Source organism: Blastomyces gilchristii, assembly GCF_000003855.2.
Source record: "Blastomyces gilchristii SLH14081 genomic scaffold supercont1.19, whole genome shotgun sequence".
Taxonomy (NCBI): domain Eukaryota; kingdom Fungi; phylum Ascomycota; class Eurotiomycetes; order Onygenales; family Ajellomycetaceae; genus Blastomyces; species Blastomyces gilchristii.
Window position 1 is genome coordinate 6594 of NW_003101664.1, and position 26125 is coordinate 32718.

General features: G+C 29.9%; 2 protein-coding genes across 2 annotated transcripts; both read left to right on the forward strand.

The window, feature by feature from the left end:
- Window positions 1-1098: 1098 nt before the first annotated feature.
- Window positions 1099-1287, forward strand: BDBG_17606 (uncharacterized protein; the record flags this gene model as incomplete). Its single annotated transcript, XM_031725289.1, has 1 exon — window positions 1099-1287. A coding segment is annotated over one exon (189 nt), but the record flags the coding sequence as incomplete, so codon positions are not given.
- A 20972-nt stretch (window positions 1288-22259) lies between these two features.
- Window positions 22260-22619, forward strand: BDBG_07394 (uncharacterized protein; the record flags this gene model as incomplete). The annotated part of the gene is made up of 1 exon (XM_002621946.2): window positions 22260-22619. The coding sequence occupies exon 1, from the start codon at window positions 22281-22283 to the stop codon at window positions 22617-22619; it is 339 nt and encodes a 112-aa protein (XP_002621992.1). The 5' UTR covers window positions 22260-22280.
- Between the last annotated feature and the right edge of the window lie 3506 nt (window positions 22620-26125).

Genomic DNA, 26125 nt, shown 5'->3' on the forward strand with positions numbered 1-26125 from the left:
CTCTGAAAATCTCTGTAAGAATTCTTGAAGAGAATATCTATAATCTGAAGAATTTACAGGCTTTGAGAAGCACTGTGAAAGACCTGATATAAGAGAAAACAGAGTATAAGTCTTTATAAGATCTTTTATTCAGATTATCTGAACTGTAACTGAAGAATGAATATACTCAGTATATTCAGAAACTGCTTATAGCAGAGACTAATGCTGCAGAAATAAAGAATTGAAGAGACTTAAATAATCTCTTGTAAAGAGAGAGTCAGATTTATATATCTATGAATGAGTTTCTATGTATAGAACTTATTAAAAGATATCATGACTTTTCTCTAGTGAGTCATTTTACAGATACTAGAACTCATGAGTTACTTATAAGAAAATACTTCTGACTGAAGATGTGAGAACTTGTGAAGAAAATAGTGAATTCTTATACTATTTATCAGAGTTTGCAGATAGTGTGATTCAGATTATATAAAGAACTTACTTCTTTACTCATTCTATGAAAACCTTAAAAACAGCTAGAAATAAATACTCTTGTGAGTCTCTCTGAAAGTAAGAACATATATAATATCTATTTTAACAGTGTGCTGATGATAGTGAATTACTTTACTAAGATGACACACTTTATACTCATCTATAAGAACTTAAAGTTAAAGAATTTGACTCATATCTTTGTCTGTGATGTGATCTGATTGCATAAGTTGTCTATGAATATTATCTCAGACAGAGAATCAATCTTTACAGAAGAGTTCTGATCTGATCTGATAACTATACTGAAGATTTCATGAGATCTAAGCATGACTTTTCATCAACAGACAGATGATCAGATAGAACATCTGATAAGTATATTGAAACAGTATTTACAGTGCTTTATCAATTACAATTAGAATAACTGAGTGTATTAATTATCACTTACAGAGTTTGTGTATAACAACTCAAAGCATGTCAGTATAGATAAAACCCTCTTTAAAATGCTTACTGAGACTTATCTGTGAATGATCTTGATAAATCTGTGAGAGTATACTATAGAGTGTGATGATACCTGTGAACAGGCTGAGAGAATTCAGAATATCTGTGGCGGGCTGCGCCTGATCAATCATATAGACTATTCCGTTACACTCCACAGATTCCACGTACGCTCCGATCTTCGGCCATTCTCGATCGCCACTCCGATTCTCGGCCATTCTCGATCACCGATCCTCGGCTGCTACGAACGCGCATATATTCTTCCGCCCCGAAGCTCCACCGCGTACGCCACCACATACACATATAAATATCCACCTCGATCGCTGATTCTCGCACTTTCTCTTTCTTTCCTTCTCCAGCGTTTTTATCTTTGTTATATAAGACCTATCAATATTATACCGATCTATTCGGCGTAGACTTCTTACAATATCTGAGAGAAAGTCTGTGAATTCTTGAGAAAGACTCAAGAGTATCAGAAGAGATACTATGACTTCAAGTATATTATAAAGAGTTTTAAGAAAGATGATAGAGTCTGACTGAGTTTAGAAAACATTATTATACAGAGATCTAGTAAGAAGCTGAATCTCTTACAGACAGAGTTTTATAAGATTATAAAGAAAGTTAGCTTATAGTTCTACAGATTGAAACTGTTATCTGAGTTACAGATATATAATATTTTTTATATCTCTTTACTCTATGAATATAAGAAATTCTTAGAAGAGAATTCTGTGACTCATCACTCTATTCATAAAGCACTAGAGAGTGAAAGAGAATATCAGATTAAAGAGATTATTAACTCAAAGAAGTGAGATTGTAAGCTCTGATTCAAGATTCAGTGATAAGAATATTCTGATAAGATAAATAAGTTCACTTAAGAATTATTCAGATAAATAAGATATCTGCAGAAGCTGAGATATAACTTTTATACTGTGAATTCTGATAAGTTAGAATAATATAATCTTTATTAAGAATCTGATTATGATAAAGATATTAACACTGTCATTTACAAATTCTAGTTTATAAGATGATGAGTTTCTACTGAGATGAACAGTCTGCAGTGTATGTAAGAAAAGAAGAAATCATATTCTTATTAAAGCTAAAAAACAAGAAAATAAACAGGGCTGTGAACACAATTTAGAGACTAATAAAGAAAAAATAAAGAAAACTCACACTTATACTCTTAATATCTGTGATACTTAATCTCTTTATAACTATCAATTTCTCTCTTCAAAGAAGCAGAGAGTATTATATCTGTGATACAGATAATTGTTGCATTTGATACAAAGACTGTCAGAAATGCATAGACTTCAGAGAAGTCAGATATCAGAGTATACACAGTTGTGACAGAGTCTTGAGAGCTGGTCATCTGTGTGTGTGATCAGATATCTCTTATAAAGCTGTGTCTGCTCTTTCAGTTGTGCTGAAGTATTCAGTCTGAAAATAATTGAGATATGAAGAGAGAGTTTATCTGCTCAGATTAACTCTTATCACAAATTCATAGCATTCACATTGTCTTGATTATCTGGATTTTGCGGGTACCTGAGAATTCATCTCTCATTGACAATGAGATTGTGAAAATGTGCTGTGATACAAGAATCATTGATGAGAAATCTAGACATATTTACATATATCTGATCAGAGATTGTGTGAGTAGAAGAAAAGTGATTGTAGATCTGCAGAGCTGCAGAAGACACTGATAACACAGAGAGCTTTGCAAGAACTGTTAGCTAGAATCTGTAAGAAATTACTTATGAAAAGACTTATAGTAAAGAGAAGAACTGTGCTACTCAGAGTCAGAGACTGACTGAGAAAAGACATGGAATTGACTGCTAGTCTGAAGATCAGATATAGTAACAGAACTGAAGAAGATAAAGACACAGTTATGAGCAGCAGTATCTCTGCTTCATCAGCTAGTGAAAAGCAATCAGAGAAGTTATAAGAATGCTTATAAGAAGCTCAGCAGTAATTAAACATTATTGTAAAGATATTGAAATTGAAAAATTTTTTATTCTTGAAAAGTTCTTGAATTAATATATAGATATTGTCAGAAATACTCTCTCTCTATTATCTGAGTAAAAATACTTCACAGATGAATGAGAATACTCACAGTTTATAAGAATGAGAGCTGTTATAGAAAAAGAGAAAAGAAGATAAGATTCTGTGAACAGATCTGAAATATTTATACTACTCTAGAGAGGTTTACTTACACTATGAGTGATTTCATAGAATAGTCAGATCACTCTAGTAAATAAGAGTGATTATGAATTATAGATCTGAATCTTTCTATGTAACTATAAAGAGTAATTATAGACTATGAATATCTTGACTCTATAATTCTACAGAGTTAATGAAAGAATGAAAAATTTCTCATAATTCTACAGTGTTAAAGAACAATGATTCATAAGAATAAGTGAAAGATTAACTCATAAATACTTCTCTTTGATGAGAATAATCTTATAGAGAGTGATTCATCTGTGAGATGAATCTGTGTAATAATTATACAAGAATCTTGTGAAAATGATTAAGAGTTAATCAGAACTCTTCTATATAAAAGATACAAGATGAATCTGTGTGATAGTCAGAGAAGAATCTATAGACTACAAAGAATCTCATAAAATAAGAAACTGAGTGACAGACTCTTTTTTCTTTATAATAATAAAGAATTTTTCCTCACTGAGATTTTTTATAGATATGAAGAATTTTTAGTAAGTATCACTGCAGTGCTGAGCTGATTCTATGAAGTTACTCAGTGAAAGGCTTTGCAGATGAAGTCTTAGAGAGGAGAAAATATGTAAGAAATTTCACTTCTTATAGATTCTTTATCTCTATTTCTATCTCTCATATAATCAATAGAGCTAGCGGCTCTTGACTACATATAACTATATAGACTGGAGTTCACAAATACTATTCATAACTCAGCTTGAATACTATTATATATTTAATCTCTACATTTTATCTTTCTACTACAAATACTTCTAGTAGTTAACAGTACATATCACGCCAAGCTGCAAACACCCGAATAATCGCCTGCGAGCACTTATTCTTACAGTGATTCAAAAGAATGTACAACTGTCAGATAATAACACAGCTGCTTCTGAACTTACTTACAAGTGTAAAGAGGTCATAGCAGCCACTAATTAATTTAGTGTATGATATATAAGAAGCCAGCGTACGCCTGTAATTGTATACTGACTTAAGCAATCTTTGAATCATAATATAAGTAATAGCTTCTTCATCTTTCATATTATATAGCTGAGCTTATAAGTCAATTTCAAAAGCAAACTTATAAAAGCTTTTATAAATTATGATTCAGTAGTTAATCTTAAGTAGTCACAGCTTAAGAAAGTTTCTTTTCAGTTTATAGATATCTCTGAAAATTATGTCTAGAGACTTAGTTTAAGAGTGTTTATAAATAGTAAGTATTTCTTATAAAAAAATAACTTAATTCTGTGAAAGATGCTTAAGAATGTTCTTCATTGAAATTGATTTATTTATAAGTTCAGAGAATTTCTCTGTTACAGATACAGAGAATAATATTCTGTAAGTAATTAATAAGTTCTTTAAAACTTCTTTTATAGAAGTTATTTATAATTTAGATAACTACTTCTAAGTGTCTACAGTAGAGTTTATAGAGATTAAAGTATATAAGTTTTTAGTTCTTTTAGTTATAACAGGTGATTACTGACTGAGAGAGCTTGAAATGTAAAAATAAGTATTTATAAGTGATTATTCAGATATTTACAGCTTGATATAATATATACTGTTAACTACTAGAAGTATTCACAGTATAAAAATAAAATATAGAAGTTAAATATATAATAGTATTTAAGCTGAGTTATAAATAGTATTTATAAACTTCAGTTTATATAGTTATATATAGACTAGCCGCTGAGATTATGAATTTTATATTTGATCTTGTTTAGTCTGATCTTATACATTTCTTAATGTGAATCCCACTGAGACTAGTTATTAAAAAAACATGTAAAGTGACTATATATGAGATCTTAAAATGAAATTATGACTTGAAAAAAATGAGAAAGTAATCTCATTTAATCTCATTTAGTTTTATTCTTAATATAAAGTGACTCTTTTTAGACATTTTAAGGTTTTTTTTAGACTATTTTTAATTTTTTAAAAAGTAACACTTTTTGATAATACTTAAATAAGATTTAAAGTCATTTAAAGCAATAAAAATAATTTAAATTAAGAAGTGAAAATCATAATCTCATTTAAAAAATGTAATAAGAGTAAACAGTAAGTCTCACTGAGTGTAAGAAATCCCGCTCCTCGCGGATTCTTTACCTCTATTTCTATCTCTTGTGTAATCAATAGGGTTAGCAGCCCTTGACTACACACAACTATATAGACTGAAGTTCGCGAATACTATTCATAACTCAGCTTGAATGCTAATATACATTTAATCTCTACATTTTATCTTTCTACTGTGAATACTTCTAGTAGTTAACAGTATATATCACATCAAGCTGCAAACATCTGAATAATTATCTATGAGCACTTATTCTTACATTTCAAGCTCAGTCAGTCAGCAACTGCCTGTTATAACTGAAAGAACTAGAAACTTATATACTTTAATCTCTGCAAACTCTACTGCAGACACTCAGAAGCAGTTATCTGAATTATGAATAGCTCTTATAAAAGAAGTCTTAGAGAACTTATCAATTACTTATAAAACATAATTTTCTGCATCTGTGACAGAGAAACTCTCTGAACTCATGAATGAATTAATCTCAGTGAAGAATATTCTTGAGCATCTTTCACAGAATTAAGTTATTTTTCTATAAGAAATGCTTACTATCTGTAAACACTCTTGAACTGAGTCTCTAGACATAATCTTCAAAGATATTCATGAACTGAAAAGAAACTTTCTTAAGCTGTGATTACTTAAGATCACTTATTGAATTATAATCTATAAAAGCTTCTGTGAGTTTGTATTTGAAATTGACTTATAAGCCTGACTGTGTGATATGAAAGATGAAGAAACTGTTATCTATATAATAACAGATCTCTATTACACTGAAGTCAAGAACTGGCTGAATTATCTAGAGAATAATCATGAGAGATTCTACTAATCTATTCTCAAGATCTATCTAGAGAATAAGTTAAGAGACTTTATAAGCTGAACAGAGAATATCTGAACTGTGATCATTAATATTAGAAAAAGAGATGAGAAATCTGATGAAAACTACTCACAGCATTTCATGAAATTATGATGTGAATTGAGATCTGTGAAAACAGAGCTCTGAAACAAGACCTGAATAATGATATTTATAAAGAGACTTAATAAAGATATATAGAACAAGCTATTATTATTATTATTATTATTATTATTCTTTCATTATACTCATATGCAAGCGGAGCTTATGATGAGTTCTTGCGTGATGTTAAATACAGGTCAAGTGTTAATTATACAGGAGGAAATACAGGTGTTGAGACCACACCAAGATAACAAGAACATAGGAAAATACAAAGGAGTGACAATTAGATACATGTGATAATAACTTCTCAGCCCAGGAACATAGAGCGATTCATTGAAGTGATTTGTACACCTCTGTATTTATTAGAAACCTGAGATGCTTGAGTTCCAGATTTAATGTATCCCCTGCGGGTTTCGAACCCACGCGCCTTGGTTTCCCACGCCAAGGTGCTACCGGGTGGCCGCATTAACCATTCAGTCACTGGGGCATATAGAACAAGCTCATTGAGTAAGACTCTAAGTTCTTGACTCTGAAGAAACTGATAACTCTCATTCACTGCTTATAAATCACTGTGAGAGTCACAGATTCACAGAGAGTGAATCATTAATCAGCTCTGTAAGAGTCAGAACAACAGAGAACAGATTTATCAGAAAAAGATAATAAAATACAGAGAGATTTATATCTGACTGCTGAGCAGAGAGAGAGAGCTTCACAAGCTCTTATAAATAGAGTGTATAATAGAGAGATTAAGAAAAAGAGACTCTGCTTTATCTGTTCTAAATCAGAACATCTTCATATAAACTGTTCAGATAAATTAAAATAGAAATTTAAAAAGTTATGAACAGAGTCAGTAACAGTCTTTTTAAGAGTCTTGAAGCTGATATCTGAATCTGTTACTTCTCTGATGAAAATACTTACTTATGAGAAGAGACTGTATTGCAGTACTACTGCTCTGTAAGTATGAGAAGTATTAATAAACTCAGAATCTCAGGTCACTGTAGTGTCTCTAAAGCTTATAAAGTGAATGAGCTGAATGATGAAAACTGAAAACCTGCTCTTGTAATAAGCAGAATGTGAGAACTCAGATCTGAGAACTAAGAGACTTATAAGAGTCATCTTTGAATTATAAGATCTCTCTGAAATCTGAAGAAGATTTACAGAAACTGTGATCATTGCAGACATCACAGATGATATGTACTTGAGACTTATATAACTTCAAAGACATAATCTGCATATAGCTGTCTGTGAGTCAGGTTTATACTTCTGATCAGTGTTAACAGACTTACTTATAAAGATAGAATCAGTTGATACTGCAGAGTTGATTAGAGAAGATAAGCTCATTTATATAATGACTTTATAAGTGTCTGAGAATCTCATAATCATGAAAACTGAGCTTCAGATATCAGAGAAATACTGAGATCTTACAGAGATATTCAGCTCAGTAAAGATAGCTGAGCTTTCTTCTTACTGTAAGAAGAATCTGATAATAGATTTAATAGAAAAATAGAAACTCTTCTAAGAATCAATCTATAAGCTCTCTCATTATGAGACAGAGGTCTTATGAGTCTATATAAAGAAGAATCTGAAGAATGACTTCTTGTAATCTTCATAGATCTTCATAGAAGTCTCTGTGATATTTATGAAGAAGAAGAATGAAGATCTCAGATTATATATAGACTATTACAATCTGAACTTCAAGATAATAAAGAGCTGCTATTCTCTATCTCTGATTGAGAATGTAATTAACTGTCTTATAAGAGCTGTTATATTCATATAACTGAATATAATCAATGTATATGCACAGCTGTGAATACAGTCTGAGAATAAATGAAAGACTGTCTTTAGAACTGTACTGAGATTATTTGAATATCTAGTGATATCTTTTAATCTGACTAATATCTCTGCAGCATTTCAGTCTTTTATTAATAAAACACTTTATATATATCTGAATGTCTTCATAGTAATATATCTGAATAATATGATGATATACTTTATAAAGAAGAAAGAACACACTGAGTATATATAAAGTATGTTAAAGATCTTAGATGAGACAGAACTGTATATTAAGCTTATAAAGTATAACTTCAGTACTTATTAGATTAATTTTCTAGAATATATAATTATCACAGATAATATTCTGATGAAATCTTTGTAAGTTAAGACTATTCTATTAAAATCAGAGTTAACTAGTATTCATGAGATTCAGATCTTTCTGAGCTTTGTGAATTTCTATAAATAATTTATCTTTGTGTTCATAAGAATCTTCTTGACTCTTACAGACATACTGAAGAGTGAAAATAAGAAGAAGTCATTTTATAAATGAAGAATGAAAAGATTGTTAAGAAGAGAGAACTGTGAGAACTTTCTTATTTCAGAAGCTCATGAGATCTTTATAAGATTAAAACAGATATTTACAGATATAGTAATACTGTTTCACTTTAATCTCTTACTCTTAATTAGATTGAAGACAGATGTCTTCTTCTTTACAATTTCAGAAATAGTCTCATAACTACAGTTAAATGAGAACTGAGTTTCAGTGATCTTTTTCTTATAAAAGATACAATCTACAGAGATTAACTATAACATTCATAATCAGAAGCTTCTCATAATAGTGAAATTCTTCTATCATTAATATCACTACTTTGAGAATCTTATAACAGTGATTACTGTTAGAACTGATCATGATAGCTTATAACAGTTTACTTTAATCAAGAAACTCTCACAGTAGCAGGTTTACTGAGCTCAGAGACTGAGTAAGTTCTGATTCAAGATAGAATATATCAAGAGAATTAAGAACTCAGCAGATAAACTCTCTCACAGATTAGACTATGTTAAGAAGATCAGAATAACAGATATAGAGAAGCTAGAGAAGGCAGAAAAGCTTTACAGAATGCTCAGACTAAGTGTTATAAAGAGATTGACTGAAGAGTCTCTTAATTCTCTGTGAGAGAAGAGAAAAAAGAAAGAGAAGAAGTCTATACAACTACTCTCTATAACACTAAGAGTCAACACTCTGAGAATCTCTGTAAGAATTCTTGAAGAGAGTATCTATAATCTGAAGAGTTTACAGACTTTAAGAAGCACTGTGAAAAACCTGATATAAGAAGAAACAGAGTATAAGTCTTTATAAAATCTTCTATTCAAATTATCTGAACTGTAACTGAGAAATAAATATACTCAGTATATTTAAAAACTGCTCACAGCAGAGATCAACTCTGCAGAAATAAAGAATTAAAGAGACTTAAATAATCTCTTATAAAGAGAGAACTGAATTTATATATCTATGAATAAGTTTCTATGTATAGAACTTATTAAAAGATATTATGACTCTTCTCTAGTAGATTATTTTACAGACACTAGAACTCATGAGTTACTTATAAGAAAATACTTCTAACTGAAGATGTGAGAACTTGTGAAGAAGATAGTGAATTCTTATACTGTTTATCAGAATTCACAGATAGTGTGATTCAGATTATATGAAGAACTTACTCCTCTATTCATCTCACAGAAACCTTGAGAACAGCTAGAAATAAATACTCTTATAAGTCTCTCTGAAAGCAAGAATATATATAATACCTGCTTTGATAGTGTACTGATGATAGTAAATTACTCTATCAAGATAATACACTTTATATTCATCTGCAAGAACTTGAAGTCAAAGAATTTGACTCATATCTTTATCTATGATATAATCTGATTGTATGAGTTATCTGTAAACATTATCTCAGATAGAGAATCAATCTTTATAGAAGAGTTCTGATCTAATCTGATAACTATACTGAAGATCTTATGAGATCTAAGTACAGCTTTTCATTAATAGACAGATGATCAGATAGAATATCTGATGAGTATATTAAAACAGTATCTGTAGTGCTTTATCAATTATAATCAGAATGACTGAGTGTATTAATTATCACTTATGAAGTTTGTATACAATAACTCAAAACATGTCAGCACAGATAAAACTCTCTTTAAAATACTCACTAAGACTCATTCATAGATGATCTTGATAAATCTGCAAGAGTATACTATAGAGTGTAATGATGCTTATGAATGAGCTGAGAGAATTCAGAAGATTCAGAAGAAAGTCTGTGAATTCTTGAGAAAGACTTAAGAGTATCAGAAGAGATACTATGACTTCAAGTATATTATAAAGAGTTTTAAGAAAGATAATAGAGTCTGACTGAGTCTAGAAAATATCATTATATAGAGATCTAGTAAGAAGCTAAATCTCTTACAGACAGAGTCTTGTAAGATTATGAAGAAAGTTAGTTTACAGTTCTATAGATTGAAACTGCTATCTAAGTTACAGATATATAATGTTTTTCATATCTCTTTACTCTATGAATATAAGAAATTCTTAGAAGAGAATTCTGTGACTCATCACTCTGTCTATAAAGTACTAGAGAGTGAAAGAGAATATCAGATCAAAGAGATTATTAACTCAGAGAAGTGAGATTATAAGCTCTGATTCAAGATTCAGTGACAAGAGTATTCTGATAAGATAAATGAGTTCATTTAAGAATTATTCAGATAGATAAGACATCTACAGAAGCTAAGATATGACTTTTATACTATAAATTCTGATAAGTCAGAATAATATAATCTTCACTCAGAATCTGATTGTGATAAAGACATTAACACTGTTATTTATAAGCTTTAGTCTATAAGATAATAAGTTTCTACTGAGATGAACAGTCTGTGATGTATGTAAGAGAAGAAGAAATCATACTCTTATTAAAGTTAAAAAATAAGAAAATAAAAACAGAGCTGTGAACACAATTTAGAGATTAATAAAGAAAAAATAAAGAAAATCTAAACTCATACTCTTAATATCTATGATACTTAATCTTCTTATAACTATCAATTTTTCTCTTTAAAGAAGCAGAGAGTATTATATCTGTGATACAGATAATTATTGTATTTGATATAAAGATTATCAGAAATGCACAGACTTCAGAGAAGCTGAATATTAGAGTATATATAGTTATAGCAGAGTCTTAAAGACTGACTATCTATATATGTGATCAGATATCTCTTACAAAGCTGTGTCTGCTCTCTCAGTTATGCTGAAGTATTCAGCTCAGAAATAATTAAAATATGAAGAGAAGACTCATCTGCTCAGATTAACTTCTGTCACAAATTCATGACATTTGTGTTGTCTTAATTACCTGAATTTTGCAGGTATCTGAGAACTCATCTCTTATTGATAATAAGATTGTGAAAATGCGCTGCAGTCCGAGAATCATTGATAGAAAACCTAGACATATTTACATATATCTGATCAGAGATTGTGTGAGCAGAGAAGAAATAATTGTAGGCCTGTGAAGCTGCAGAAGACACTGATAATATCAGAAGCTTTGCAAGAACTGTCAGCTAGAATCTGTAAGAAATTACTTATAAGAAGACTTACAGTAAAAAGAGAGACTACACTGCTTAGAGTCAGAAGCTGATCTGAAGAAGATATGAGATTAACTGCTGATCTGAAGATTAAGTGCAGTGACAGAGCTGAGAGAAATGAAGATACTATTATAAGTGATGATGTTTCTACTTCATCAGCTGATAAAAAGTGATCAGAGAAGTTACAGAGATACTTATAAGAAGCTAAACAGTAGTCAGACATTATTTATGAAGATATTAAAATTGAAAAATTTTTATTCTTGAGAAGTTCTTGAATTAATATATGAATATTGTCAGAAACACTCTCTCTCTGTTATCTGAGTGAAAACACTTCATGAATGAATGAGAATACTCACAGCTTGTAAGAATGAAAGCTGTTACAGAAAAAGAGAAAAGAAGATAAAATTTCACAGACAGATCTGAAATATTTATACTACTTTAGAGAGATTTACTCACACTGTAAGTGATCTCACAGAACAGTCAGATCACTCTAATAAATAAAAGTATTATAAATTGCAGATCTGAATCTTTCTATATGACTATAAAGAGTGATTACAGACTGTGAATATCTTGATTCTATAATTCTACAGAGTTAATGAAAGAATGAAAAATTCCTCACAATTCTACAGTATCAAAGAACAATGATTTATAAGAATAAGTGAAAGATTAACTTACAAATACTTCTCTTTGATGAGAATAATCTCATAGAGAGTAATTCATCTGCAAGATGAATCTGTGTAATAATTATATAAGAATCTTATGAAAATGATTAAGAGTTAACTGAAACTCTTTCATATAAAAGATGTGAGATAAATCTATGTGATAATCAGAGAAGAATCTGTAGATTATAAAGAATTTTATAAAATAAGAAACTGAGTGATAGACTCTTTTCTCTTTATAGTAATAAGAGATTTTTTCTCACTGAGATTTTTTTATAGATATAAAGGATTTTTAGTGAGTATTACTGCAGTGCTGAGCTGATTCTATGAAGTCACTCAGTGAAAGACTTCACAGATGAAGTCTTAGAGAGAAAGAGATATATAAGAAATCTCACTTCTCATGAATTCTTTACTTCTATTTCTATCTCTTGTGTAATTAATAGAATTAGCAGCCCTTGGCTACACATAACTATATAGACTGAAGTTTGTGAATACTATTCACAACTCAGCTTGAATGCTAATATACATTTAATCTCTACATTTTATCTTTCTACCGCGAATACTTCTAGTAGTTAATAGTACATATCACACCAAGCTGCAAACACCTGAATAACCGCCTGCGAGTACTTATTCTTACACTGAGATAGTATAAGACTACTATCTAATGTTAAAATTATGTAATGAGATCAGTTAAATTGATAATAAAACTATTAAAAAATCTGATTCTGATCTCAGACACGGTTACAAGGTCAGTCTAGTTATATATAGTCAAGAGCTACTAACTCTATTAATTACATAAGAGATAGAAATAAAAGTAAAGAATCTACAAGAAGCAGAATTTCTTACAAGAATAAAAGAAAAGTATTCACTTATTATCTATATAGAATAGCTAGATACTGACTTTTAATTAAAAAGATTAGTAATTTATTTTCTTCTACTAAAATATATGTAAGAGTTACTGTATTTCTTATATAATCTTCTTAGTATACTAAGTATTATATCTGTAATATTTTTACAATAACTCTGTAGCTCACAAGCTCACTATTTAAGTAAGATAGTCAAGCTTACTTATACAGCTTCTTAAATAACTATCTTTATATAACACTGCTGACTAGTTACTTCTTCAGTTTTATTATATTATATATATACAGAGATTTCTTATTAAAATAATTATTAAGTTTCTTTATATTAATATTATTAAGTTATATATATATCAGCTATTTATTACTGTTATAATTTTAACATTACTTAGAGTTACTGTAATACTATATCTATACTTGTATTTAAAAGTTCTCTTATATTATTAGTAGATATAACTATATTATTTATTAGATGTGTGTAATTATATAAATATCTTATATATCTATAGTCTTAGAACTTTCAAATCTTTCACTGAGATTCTCTTTATAAGATCTTATTACAGAGTCAAAGTAACTGATAAGTAAGCTTCTATTTAAAGACTCAGTGTCTGCTTAACTGATTATTCATTTCTCTATTTCTGTAACGTGGTGAAACCGAAGCGGTGGCTAGTTGACAGTGTCATGTAGAGGTAGTTGTTTGAGAAGCTGTATAAGTAAGCTTGACTATCTTGCTTGAATAGTGAGCTTGTAGGCTACAGGGTTATTACAAGAATATCACAGATATAATACTTAGTATACTAAGAAGATTGTATAAGACATGCAGTAACTCTTGTATATATTTCAGTAGAAGAAAAATGAATTACTGACTTCTTTTATAAGAAGTCAGCATCTAGCTATTCTATATAGATAATGAGCAGATATCTTCTCTCATTTCATGAGTGAGAATAGCTGAAGTGATATCTCAGCAGCATCTTACTGCTAAGAAAAAGTAATCTGCTAATCTTGTATAGAAGTGAGATTCTTATATTTATCAATTGAATCTTTCTATAATATATCTGAATGATGTTATAGAGTGATTGAAAACTGGTTTGAATGAGATGAAATTATCTGTATGAAAGTGATGAGCTGTATGAAACTGTAACAGAGTCTTAACATAGTCAGAAGTATGATAATACTCTTCTCTTTAAGAGTATAGTTTCTATACTCTCAGAATTATCAGATTAGAAATTATCTTTGTTATATAGTAATAATTATCAATTAATTAACAGTACATGTGCTGTATATGATATAAAGAAATAGATGAGTTTTTCTACTGACTGTGTAGATCTTTCTTTACTCATCTTCATTCAAAATAAATATGTGATAAGTGAGTTTCTTATATATTGATTTGAAATGAAGAAAACATAGTTAATAAGTGACTTACAGATCTCTCAATATATTTCATTCTATATATGAAATTCTCTGTAAAAGTGATGTGTTTTAGAAGCAAAGCTAACAGTAGTGATAGAATTTTTTCTGAAAAGATCTTTCTCTCTGTGACACATTTTTCTCCCCTTCTCTCATCTGTAATAGTGAGTGCATGAGAGCATCATTCTTGAGAGATAATAAGAGGCTTATTCTGACATTTTCTAGTAAGTAATAAACATCTTTGTAATGCGGCTGCGGTCTCTGTGACCATCAAGAAAGCCAGATTGAAGACAGAGGCAGTGGCATTAATGAGCTGCGGAAGCACTGCTTTCATTATCACATCTCCTCTCTCTCCTGCATCTCTTGCGGCCGTGGTGGTAGTCACTGTGCCTTGCAGTGAGATGTTGTCTCTTCTGCTGATCAGTTCATTCATATTCAGTTCTTTCTCTGTCTCTCTCACTGCTGTTATGATGCTGTCCTCTCTTTCAATCAACACAGTGATGTATGACCCTGTGTAATCATTTGAAGAGAACTCTGAAGAGAGCTTGATTTCAGAAACAGTGACTCTGAGAAGCTCAATCTGTAGTTCCCTTTCTGCAGCATATCTGAGCTCTGCTTGAAATATTACTGAGTTGAGTTCACAGAGTCTCACAGTTTCAAAGTCTTCTCTCTGTGAAAAGACTTCAGTGCAGTCTCTAGTCAGTATTATCACTTATCTGTACTATACTAAGTAGCTGAAGAAGAGGAAGATCTTATATATCTATCTCTTCTCTTACTTCTATTATTTTTATTATATCTGTAATAACAACTTCTATCTCTCTGTAAATATTATCTACTTTATAAGAAGATGTTGTATCAGCTCTGACAAGAAGCTCAGATGCTTAAGCAGTACAGAGTGAGAGTCTTACAGCTTCAAGTATTGACAGATTTCATCAAGACTGAGAAGATTCTTCTTACTTATTTATAAAAGAAGATGAAAGCATGAGTCTCTGAGATGAAAGAACATCTCAGAATAACTGATTTTAAGAAGAGATTAGCTGATGCTGCTATTAAAAGTATTATAAAGATTAATCACTGATTGAAGAGAATCTCACTTCAATTAAAGCAGATAACTGAGATACTTTGTAAATTAATAAGTTAATACTTTAAGTATCTCTTATACTCTTCTACAGTATGCTTCTCTACAGTACTGCAGTGCTAACTTCTTAGCAGATAAAGATATCAGTGTTAAAGACTTTAACAGTGAAGAATAAGTTTGATGAGAATATAATTATTGATAAGTAGACTCTGAGATTCTCTCTTTTTACTTTTTCAGCAGGCTGCAGTCTCATTAGAATAGCAGCAGTCTGTAGATTAATAATATCAATCTTTTTTATTAATTTTAAATATCTCTTTCTTTTCTTATTAACTGCTTCAGAAATTTTACACTTGTGTAGTCTTAATAAACTTCTAAAAATTCTTTAAGAGAAAATAGAAGAAGAGTGCTACAGAGCTTATAAGACACTGACTCATCACTGTGAGATCATCTCTAAAAAACTCTTTAAAAAAAATAAGAAGTCTTAAGCAGTATTTCTTACTCAATGTCTCTGATATATAATAGAGCAGTCTCTACTAGCTATCTCATAGCTTACAATCTCTTTCTCAGCATTTTTCAAATGCTTAAGCAGTTCTCATGAATTCTCTGATAATGAATAATCTTCTTATTTAATAAGATATTGAAGCTTGCTGTAATATATTCACTTATTCAATATTTTCTTCATAAGATATTCAGTATCACTCTCAATCTCAATATTATTCAGCTGAGACAGCTTCACTCTGAAGTGTTACTTATAGAGCTTTAAATAGAAAATGTGAAAAACAGAATGAATTGATTTCAATTCTGTGAGTAATTTTAACTCATATATCTGCTTATTCATCACTCTTGTTACTGAGAAAGATTCTAGTTATCACTTACTGAGCTTCTTACACAGTCTTATTATCTTGATATTCTTTGCTGAAAGTAGCACTTAATTCTCTATTAAGAACTTCATTGAAAGATGTTTTTAATTATAGTATTTCATCTACTGCTTCTGAGCACAGTGAATGCTTTTCACTGTCTTCTTATGAATTTTATTCAAAAGTTTTAATCTTACTTTTACTTCTAACACTGAGAGATACTTTATTCTCTATATCTATTCAACATTCTGACTGTCTATTTCTCTCTTTGAAATGTTGTTCATGATGTCACTGAGTAACAAAGAATTATATTTATAATAAGTATAGAAAGAAGATATCTTTAAGATTACATTCTTTGCATTATTATATATGAATTCAGTGATTAGAAGATGTTTAGATCAATTATTCTGATAATATAAATAGAATGTTTAAAGATACTATTCTAGTGTCTGATTCTGATGTTCAGTCTGATCATCAGTCTGTGAATAAAATGCAGTACTGAGAAGACATCTTATTATAAGATAATAGTAAAAAGCTGATCAGTATTTACTGATAAAGAGGAATTCTTGATCTGTGATCAATGATTTCAGAGCACTGTGATTATGAATAATGATATCTAAAAACAGGTCAGCTAATTCAGAGGCTTTAATCTTTTTATAAGTAGAGATATATCTAATCATCTTTATAAAGTAGTTAACAATGATTAAAATTGAGTCATATTCTTTAACTCTTGTCAACTTTGACAGATTAACTATGAAATTCATTAATAGATTCTATCATGAGCTCTTTAAAACAGGCAGTGATATCAACTCACTGTATTACTTATACTATGAGATCTTTATTCTTTAATAGATATTGTAAGTTTCAATATACTCTTTGATATCTGTCTGAAGCTTGTCTTAAATATATTTATATTTTAAAAGCTTCTCAGTCTTCTCTAATCTGAAGTGCTCTGCATGGGAATTATTATAATGAATTCTTAATAACTTCTAGCACACTGCTCTGCTATGAGAGATGAAGACTGAACTATTCAGTAGTAGAAATTCACATTCTTCTAGTTATCAGTGACTTGATTTCTTAGTGACATCATCTCACTCAGAGTCTGTCTCTTTCAAGTTTAAATCAGATTCTTTCTTCTTCAACTTCTGAATTCAAGCTGCAGTAGAGATATTCCTCTTCTATAATTTATTAATAAATTTTAAAAGTAGTCAGATTGAAAGATTGTAGATTATTTTATTCTTTATCAATTCAATAATTGTAAGATATGATATAAGAAGCTCATGATCTTCAGTGTCAGTTCTCTGCAAGAATCTGAGTTTTCTTTTATCTTCTATACTGAGTCATGCAGCTGTCTCTCTGATGCTGTTTTCAAGCTTCAGAGAATCTCAATTCTCTGCAGTCAGCTTCTTCTGTAGTGATAATAGAGGTTCTTTTATAGAATTCTTCTCTATATCAACAATATTATAATCAGACTGTCTAGACAGTGTGTCAGTGAGGTTAAGCTGACCTGAACAGTATTAAATATAGAAATCATACTTTGAAAGCAGCTCTGCTCACCTGGCTTGACATTCTGTTAAGCTCTTTGTTATTAAGAAGTAATGCAGATTTGTATAATCAGTGAGAACTTACACTGAGTACTTACTACTCTGAAGATAATGTTATCAGATTTTAAAGAATTCAATAATTACTAATATCTTCTGATCATGAATATTATATCTTCTCTGTGTGAGTGATAACTTCTTGAAGAAGAAGATCACTGATCTTCATTCACAGCATTTTATAGACTCTGTGAAAAAGTCTTCTCTCATAAATAATTTATTATCTGTTTTCTTAGAGATGATTATTCTCTAATTCTTTCAATGTTGAAAGATCTCTGATATCAACTGTGAAAAGATTTCACAGATTTCATTTCTGAATGCATTAGTCTCACACTGACTGAGTAAGTCAGAGTTAAAGTGATTCAGTATTGTAATATCTGTGAAAGCTTGTTTCAATTCTGCAAACACCTGTGTGATATCTTGAGTAAGAATAAACAGTCTTATTTTTCTGTCTTTCACACTTCTCTTTAACAGATCTGTAAGAGGGGCAGTAATCTGTGAATATATATAGATGAATCATCTATAGAAATTTATAAATTCTAGAAACATCTGTATCTCACAGTATGTCTGCAATACTGGCCAGTTCTCAATGATAAAGACTCAGCTTCTATTCATTGAAATGCTGTTCATCTCAATAATATAATCTAAGAAATCAATCTTCTGTATATAGAATAAGCATTTTTCAGTATTTATATAGAGTTAATACTGTCTCAAGCAACTCAACACTTCTTAAACATGAATATCATGTTCTTTCTCTGATTTTAAGAAGATTAAAATGTTATTCAGATATACTATGCAGAAGATGTTGACAAGGCTCTGCAGTGCCTTATTTATATAGATCTAGAAGATGACTGAAGTATTATAAAGATTAAAAGATAAAACAAGATATTCAAAATTGTTATACTTAATATAAAAAGCTGTTTTTTAAACATTGTCTTTGTTAACTCTGATTCTATGATAGATATCTTATATATTAATCTTTGAGAACATCTTTGCTTCAGATAATTGATTAATCATCTTATTAATTAATAGTAATAAATAGTAATTCTTAACTGTCATCTTATTAAGGCCTCTGTAGTTTATACATAGACATAGTCTATTATTCTTCTTAAGTATAAAGAGTATAGATGCTTCTGTCAGACTCTTTGATAAATGTATTCAGTTCTTTGATTGCACTTCTTCAAGATATTTGTGCAGAACATTCAATTTCTTTACAGATAAGTTGTAAAGAGACTTATACAGCACTGTTGCACTGTCTTCAAGATGAATCTTATATTGTATCTTGATATCAGAAAACTTCACTGCTTCTCTTTCTGAAAAGACATTCTTAAAATCTGTAAAGAGATATTGTGTACATCTGTCTTTAATAACAGATACTGCTGTTAATCTTGTAGTGAGAGTGATAGCTTTTTCATCTGTTCTTAAGTTTCAATTATCTGCTATATAGTATATTAACTCAATCTTTTTCTCAAGATTCTTCTGATGAAACTCTTCAGATTTCTCTATCACTGTCTCTTTATCAGTGAGATGATATTATCACATCTGAGTGACTCAGTCAATGAGAGAATTGTTTTCTCTCAATTACAGAAGATCTAAAATGATATTCTTATCTATAATATTAACTATGTGAAGAAGTAGACTACTCTTCTTAAAGATTTCTTCTAAGTCTGTAATTACACACTTCACTTGAATTATGTTAAAATGATAATATTTCATTTCATCAGTAAATTTTACATGATCTGACAGATCTATCTTCTTTCAATTCTTCATTAAAGAAAAGAAATAGAATATGAAGTTAATATTTACTTCAGAGTTAAGTAGGCATCTCACTGATATCTCTTCATTCAGAGTATGTATTATGATTATAACATGAACTCAGAGATATGAGAATTATTAATTCTTTTCTTTCTCTTCTTTATCTTCCACGGATACATTTGTCAGAAGAGAAGTCAACTTTGAGAAGATATCTTCTCAGTTTCTTCTCTTCTTCAACTTCTTATAATCACTGATATAGTAATCACTAGCTCTGCAGTTGAAACAGAGATCTTTATCAAATCTTTTTTAATATTTCTTTACAGTGAGTGAAGAATCAGAATACTTGAAATTCTTCTTTACTTTCTCTACACTGAAGTCATCACAGTACTGTTTAGATTCTGTTATTAATTACTTAGAAGAGATCTTATTAATCTTTTTCTCAGAGAATTAATTATTTAAATAGATTTAGAAAGTCAGATTAATAAGCTCAGTATAATTAATTAATGAACTCTGATATTATAATATTATTATTTATATCTTATAAGTTAACTTTGTGAGATAAAGCTGTGTATTTAATTGATTCAAATCATTAGTCAATTTCTCTTAATATTCTTTAAATCTTATATTGAAATCAGAAGAATTCTTATTATTTTATTAATATAATAAGTTAAATCACTGTACTGCTGTGAAGCTGCAGTTACAGTGATCTTTGATTTAATTCAGTAGAAAGTTCTTGAATTCTTCTCAAGTTATAATAGTATTGATATGCTTAAGCTCTCTCTTCTTAATAACTCAAGTAATTGTAGAGATGTCTTCAAGAAGATTAACAGTATATATTACTCATATCTCATGAGTATTATACTGGCTCAGATTAAGATGAAATTTTCATTCAAGAGTATAGATAAAGCTGTGAAATTCAGATAAGATATTTTTCTTATATCTTAGTAAATCTCTGATCTTAATCTCTCTATCTTTATAATAGATGTAGATGTGTAGAGACTGCAGTGATAACAGAGTAATTGAAGAGCTTATATTAAAATATACAGTGAGTTCAGAAATCTCAGATTTTTACTAAGATAGAGATGTATATACTCTAGAGAATAATATAGTATTTCTCTTAGAAAGTGAAGTTGAGTCAGTCTCAGTATAGATGTGTGAGATTATATCAGTCTATTAGAGCTTAACTGATTCAAACATATAATCAGATTGAGTGATTCAAATTGTAATATAATAGAACTGAAGTGATGACTAGTCAGTAATATCATATAAAGATAGTTGTTTAAAAAGCTGTATAAATAAGTTTAACTATCTTACTTAAATAATGAGCTTATAAACTACAGAGTTATTATGAGAATATCACAGATATAATACTTAGTATACTAAGAAGATTGTATAAGATATATAGTAACTCTTATATATATTTCAGTAGAAGAAAAATGAATCACTGACTTCTTTTATAAGAAGTCAGCATCTAGCTATTCTATATAGACAATGAATGAATATCTTCTCTTATTTCATGAGTGAGAATAGTCAGAGTGATATCTCAGCAGTGTCTCACTATCAAGGAAAATTAATCTGCTGACCTTGTATAGAAGTGAGGTTCTTATATTCATCAATCAGATCTTTCTATGATATATCTGAATGATGTTATAAAGTGATTGAAAACCAGTTCAGATGAAATGAAATCATCTGTATGAAAGCAATGAGCCGTGTGAAACCGCAACGGGGCCTTAGCGCGGCCGGGAGCGTGATAATTTCTTACACATTGTTATATATTTAAATATCTTCTCAATAAGTAATTGTTTCTAATGAGAAGATAATGAGACAATGAATGTTTTTCAAGTGTAAGAGGCCTACGCTGAATAGATCAGTATTAATATATAGGTCTTATATAATAAAAGTGAAAAATGTTAGAGAAGGAAAACAAAAAGAGAAAGTACGAGAATCAGTGATTGAAGCGGATATTTATACATGTATAAGATAAAGCTTCAGAAATAGTCTATATGATTAATCGGGCGCAGCCCGTCATATGAGTTATGAATAGTAGTCATTAGACTGACCGTGTGACCGTGTCTGAGACCAGTGTGAGAGAGGTTGAATGTGATTGATTGTTTTTGTTTTCTAACTAGTAGCTAGTGAAAGCTAAATATATGTGTGTGAGTCACATGAGTTAGGGCTTGTGTAGTAGCTTTAACACCTCTCCATGCTACACAGGCCAGTTAATTCATGCAGTTAAAAGTGCTCAAATCATTCAAATCTACAATAAAAATTAATTATAAAAAGTAGAGTTTAGTTTTCTCATAAGAACTAGCTTTATACATGAAAAACATAAAAAATATGCAAGAAAAAACACTCAAATCTGTTCTTTCTATATTTATATTACTCTCTCAGTCATCTGAACACTGCAGAGTCTCACTTGTCATATTTTTGTCATTTTATTGTTATTGTTATCATGGTTATCATATAGGCACACTCAGTGGCCTGGTTATCATGAGTTATCATGGTTATCATATAGGCACACTCAGTGGCCTGGTTATTGTGAGTTATCATAGTTATCATATAGGCACACTCGGTGGCCTGGTTATCGTGGGTTATCATGGTTATCATATAGGCACACTCGGTGGCCTGGTTATCGTGAGTTATCATGGTTATCATGGGGTATCATCTTTATCCTGGGTTATCATATGGGCATTCAACAGCCCGGGTATCATGGTTATCAGTATCATGGTTATCGGTATCATGATTATCGGTATCTCCATCGTTTTGGCGTCGATATTGGCGGTTATGGTTATGATTGATATCGTTGATACCACGGGGTTATGGTTTTGATTATGGTTATGGTCTTGTGAAATCTGACCTCCGGATCCACGGCATTTTTGATATTGATATTGTTATTGACATTGTTATTGAGCATTATTATCAGGATTTTTGATGTTCTTGTCATTCATTCAACTGAGTAATATGCTGTCTCAGAATGACAGCTTCATTGCAGTCTGTCATATCTTTGTATTCTGAAGGATTATCTTGAGCTTGATTATTCTTGTTATCTTCACACAGTTATTGATGTTGAAAAGAATTCAGCTATCTGATTCTCTGAGATCTCTTCACAGTTAATCAATCTTGTATTGACAGGCATTTGATATGAGGTATTTGAATGAAAAAAGCAGCTATTTGAAAAGCTTATTGTATGATTATTACATGATTATAATGCTTTGTAGAAGTGCAAGAGCTTCATAATCTGTAAGAGAGATTGAATGTGATTGATTGTTTTTATTTTCTAACTAGTAGCTAGTGAAAGCTAAATATATGTGTGTGAGTCACGTGAGTTAGGGCTTGTGTAGTAGCTTCAACAACCAGGATCAGATTTTTTGATAGTTCTATTACCAATTCGACTGATCTCATTACACGGTTTTAACATTAGATAGTGATCTCATACTGTCTCAGTGAGACTTACTGTCTACTCTTGTCACATTTTTCAAATGAGATCATGATTTCTACTTCTCAATTTAAATTATTTTTATTGCTTTAAATGACTTTAAATCTCATTTAAGTGTTATCAAAAAGTGTTACTTTTTAAAAAATTAAAAATAGTCTAAAAAAAACCTTAAAATGTCTAAAAATAGTAACTTTATGCTAAGAATGAGACTAAATGAGATTAAATGAGACTACTTTCTTATTTTTGTCAAGTCATGATTTCATTTTAAGATCTGATATATAGTCACTTTACATGTTTTTTTAATAGCTAGTCTCAGTGGGATTCATATCAAGAAATGTATGAAATCAGATTAAATGAGATCAAACATGAAATTCATAATCTCAGCAGTCAGTCTAGTAGTCATGAACTTTAGTCTATATAGTTGTGTGTAGTCAAGAGCTGCTAACTCTATTGATTACATGAGAGATAGAAATAGAGGTAAAGAATGTTAATGATTACTACACCTACTCTAGTCACATGTCATCTCAATCTATTCATTTAGTGTAACTTGTGTAGTTAGATTATAATATACAGTATAACAACATTATTCTTTAAGAGGTTATAAAGCTCTCATTAAGCTAATGAAAACTGCTGAAATAATATGTTAACTACATCTTCATGTATTATTACATGTGTCTAGATGTTTTTTTATAAGTAATTGAACTCATGATTAATCTAAGATCTGAAGAGACATCTGACTTAATAAAAGAATACATGTCTTTAAGATAGAGAAATAAGAAAACATCAGAGCAGTAAATACAAGATCACAGATTACTGTTAATATTAATAATAAATCAGAAGGCGGCTTCTGAGATATTTAAGCTGAATAAAATCATCACAGAGAAACAGTCTGATAAGTTCAATATATACAAAGATCTGATTGAAGATATCAGTGAGATGTCAGATAATGTGAAGAGCTTAAGTGATCAGAATGACAATAGCTCTGTAAGTGAGAAGACTTATATAAGACTAGAAATTACAAGACTTCAGTATGAAGTTGAGTGAATGAAGATAGATAGAAGTGAAAATAAAGAGCTTAGTGTAGATTTGATAAACTATCTTCAATAAAAGAGTAGAATATCTGTATTGATAAAGATTCTTAATGAATTCAGAGATTAAGTAAGATCTATAAAGAAGTCTGTTATACTCACTGACTCTGTAAATTATTCTATATAAAAAGAAGAGATTCTGCTCATAGTAAGATAATCTGAAATAGATGACATTCTTAATGATAAGCAGATTAATTCTGATAAGAATGTCAGTATGAATATACAACATTTTTAATCAGAACAGAATATCTGACTATATAACTATATATAGTCTGCAATCATCTCACAGATCAAATCTCACTTTATTATACTTAAGAAGTCTTAACTATCTGCTTATTCTCTATGATCTGTCATAGAGAATAATTTCACTGAGAGATCTGCTATCTGCAGAACTCATCTATTTCAAGAATTAATTGAGATAATATTAAAATTAAAGAATTCTGATTATGCATTTATTGAATATTTAATTACAATCAGAACTGATTATATCTGATTGAGATATAATGTTGAAGATTTCATGTTTTTCAACAGACTTCTTATAGAGGTTAGTAAAGATTGATTATCTTTTATAAAGAATTGAATAAATGTAATAGAGAAGAATGAGAACACTAGAACACTTGAAGATGATTTCATAAGATTGTGTCAAGATATTCTTCTACAATTGTCAGCTACTAATAAATCTCTCATCTCTGATGAAAAGACCTCTGCAAATAACACTCAAGACAAGAATAAGAAAGACAAGAACAAGAACACTGAATTCAAACCTGAACATAGAGATAATAATGTGAGAACATACTATTATTATCAAAAAGTTAATTATATTCAGGTCAACTGTTGAAAGAAATACTCTGAGAAACATTCTTCAAACTTCAATACAAATAGAAACAAGGATAAAGACAAGAATGTAGAGAATACAGATACTGCTTCTGTTTACAATATCATGAAACAAGTATTTTGCATCAAGAAAAAGATCTATATAAGTGATCAGATAGAAAAAGATACTTGAATTCTAGACTCTGAATCAGGCACTCATGTCACATCTCACAGAAATCTTGTCATGACAAAACCTCAGAAGATGAAAGTGATGTTGAAAATGATAGACAGAACAGTGATCTCTGCTACAGCTATAGAAGATACAAAGATTTCAGCAGAAGAAGTGAATATACTGTTAAATAATATCTGCTATGTTCTGAAGTTAGAAGTAAATCTCATGAGTATGAGTAAGCTTATATATCAGAGTTATACCTATAAGCAGTTGATATATAAGAATAATCATGCTATGTTGATTATATCTCCTGACTGTATGTTCTTATTTACAGCAAGATTAAATGAGAATGATATCTATAAGATGAAAAGACTGATTACATACAGAGACTTAATTCAAACTTACAATGATACAATAGTATTAAAAGCTAGAACATCTAAATTCTGCAGATATTGTAAAAATGATGACAGACTTATATCTAGAAATGAGAATTATTGATCAATAAGCTTTATCATTCTACAAAGTCTGTGTTCAGATAAAAATGACATGTTCAATCTTCACATCTATGATATGAGCTGTCAAGCTGGTAATGAGATTCTTCATCAATCTGGCAGAGAGTGGAAAAACACTTTTCAACAGAAATGACATTCTCACTAGAGAGAGTGTAAGTTATTGATTGAGTATAACAGATAATACAACCTGTTATATAATACCAGGTTGATGAATGATGGAAAAGCAAAAATATGCTCACATCTATAAGTTGACAATAAGAGAGCAATTGATCTAGCAAAAGAGAGAATCCTTAATATGAAGATTACATCACATT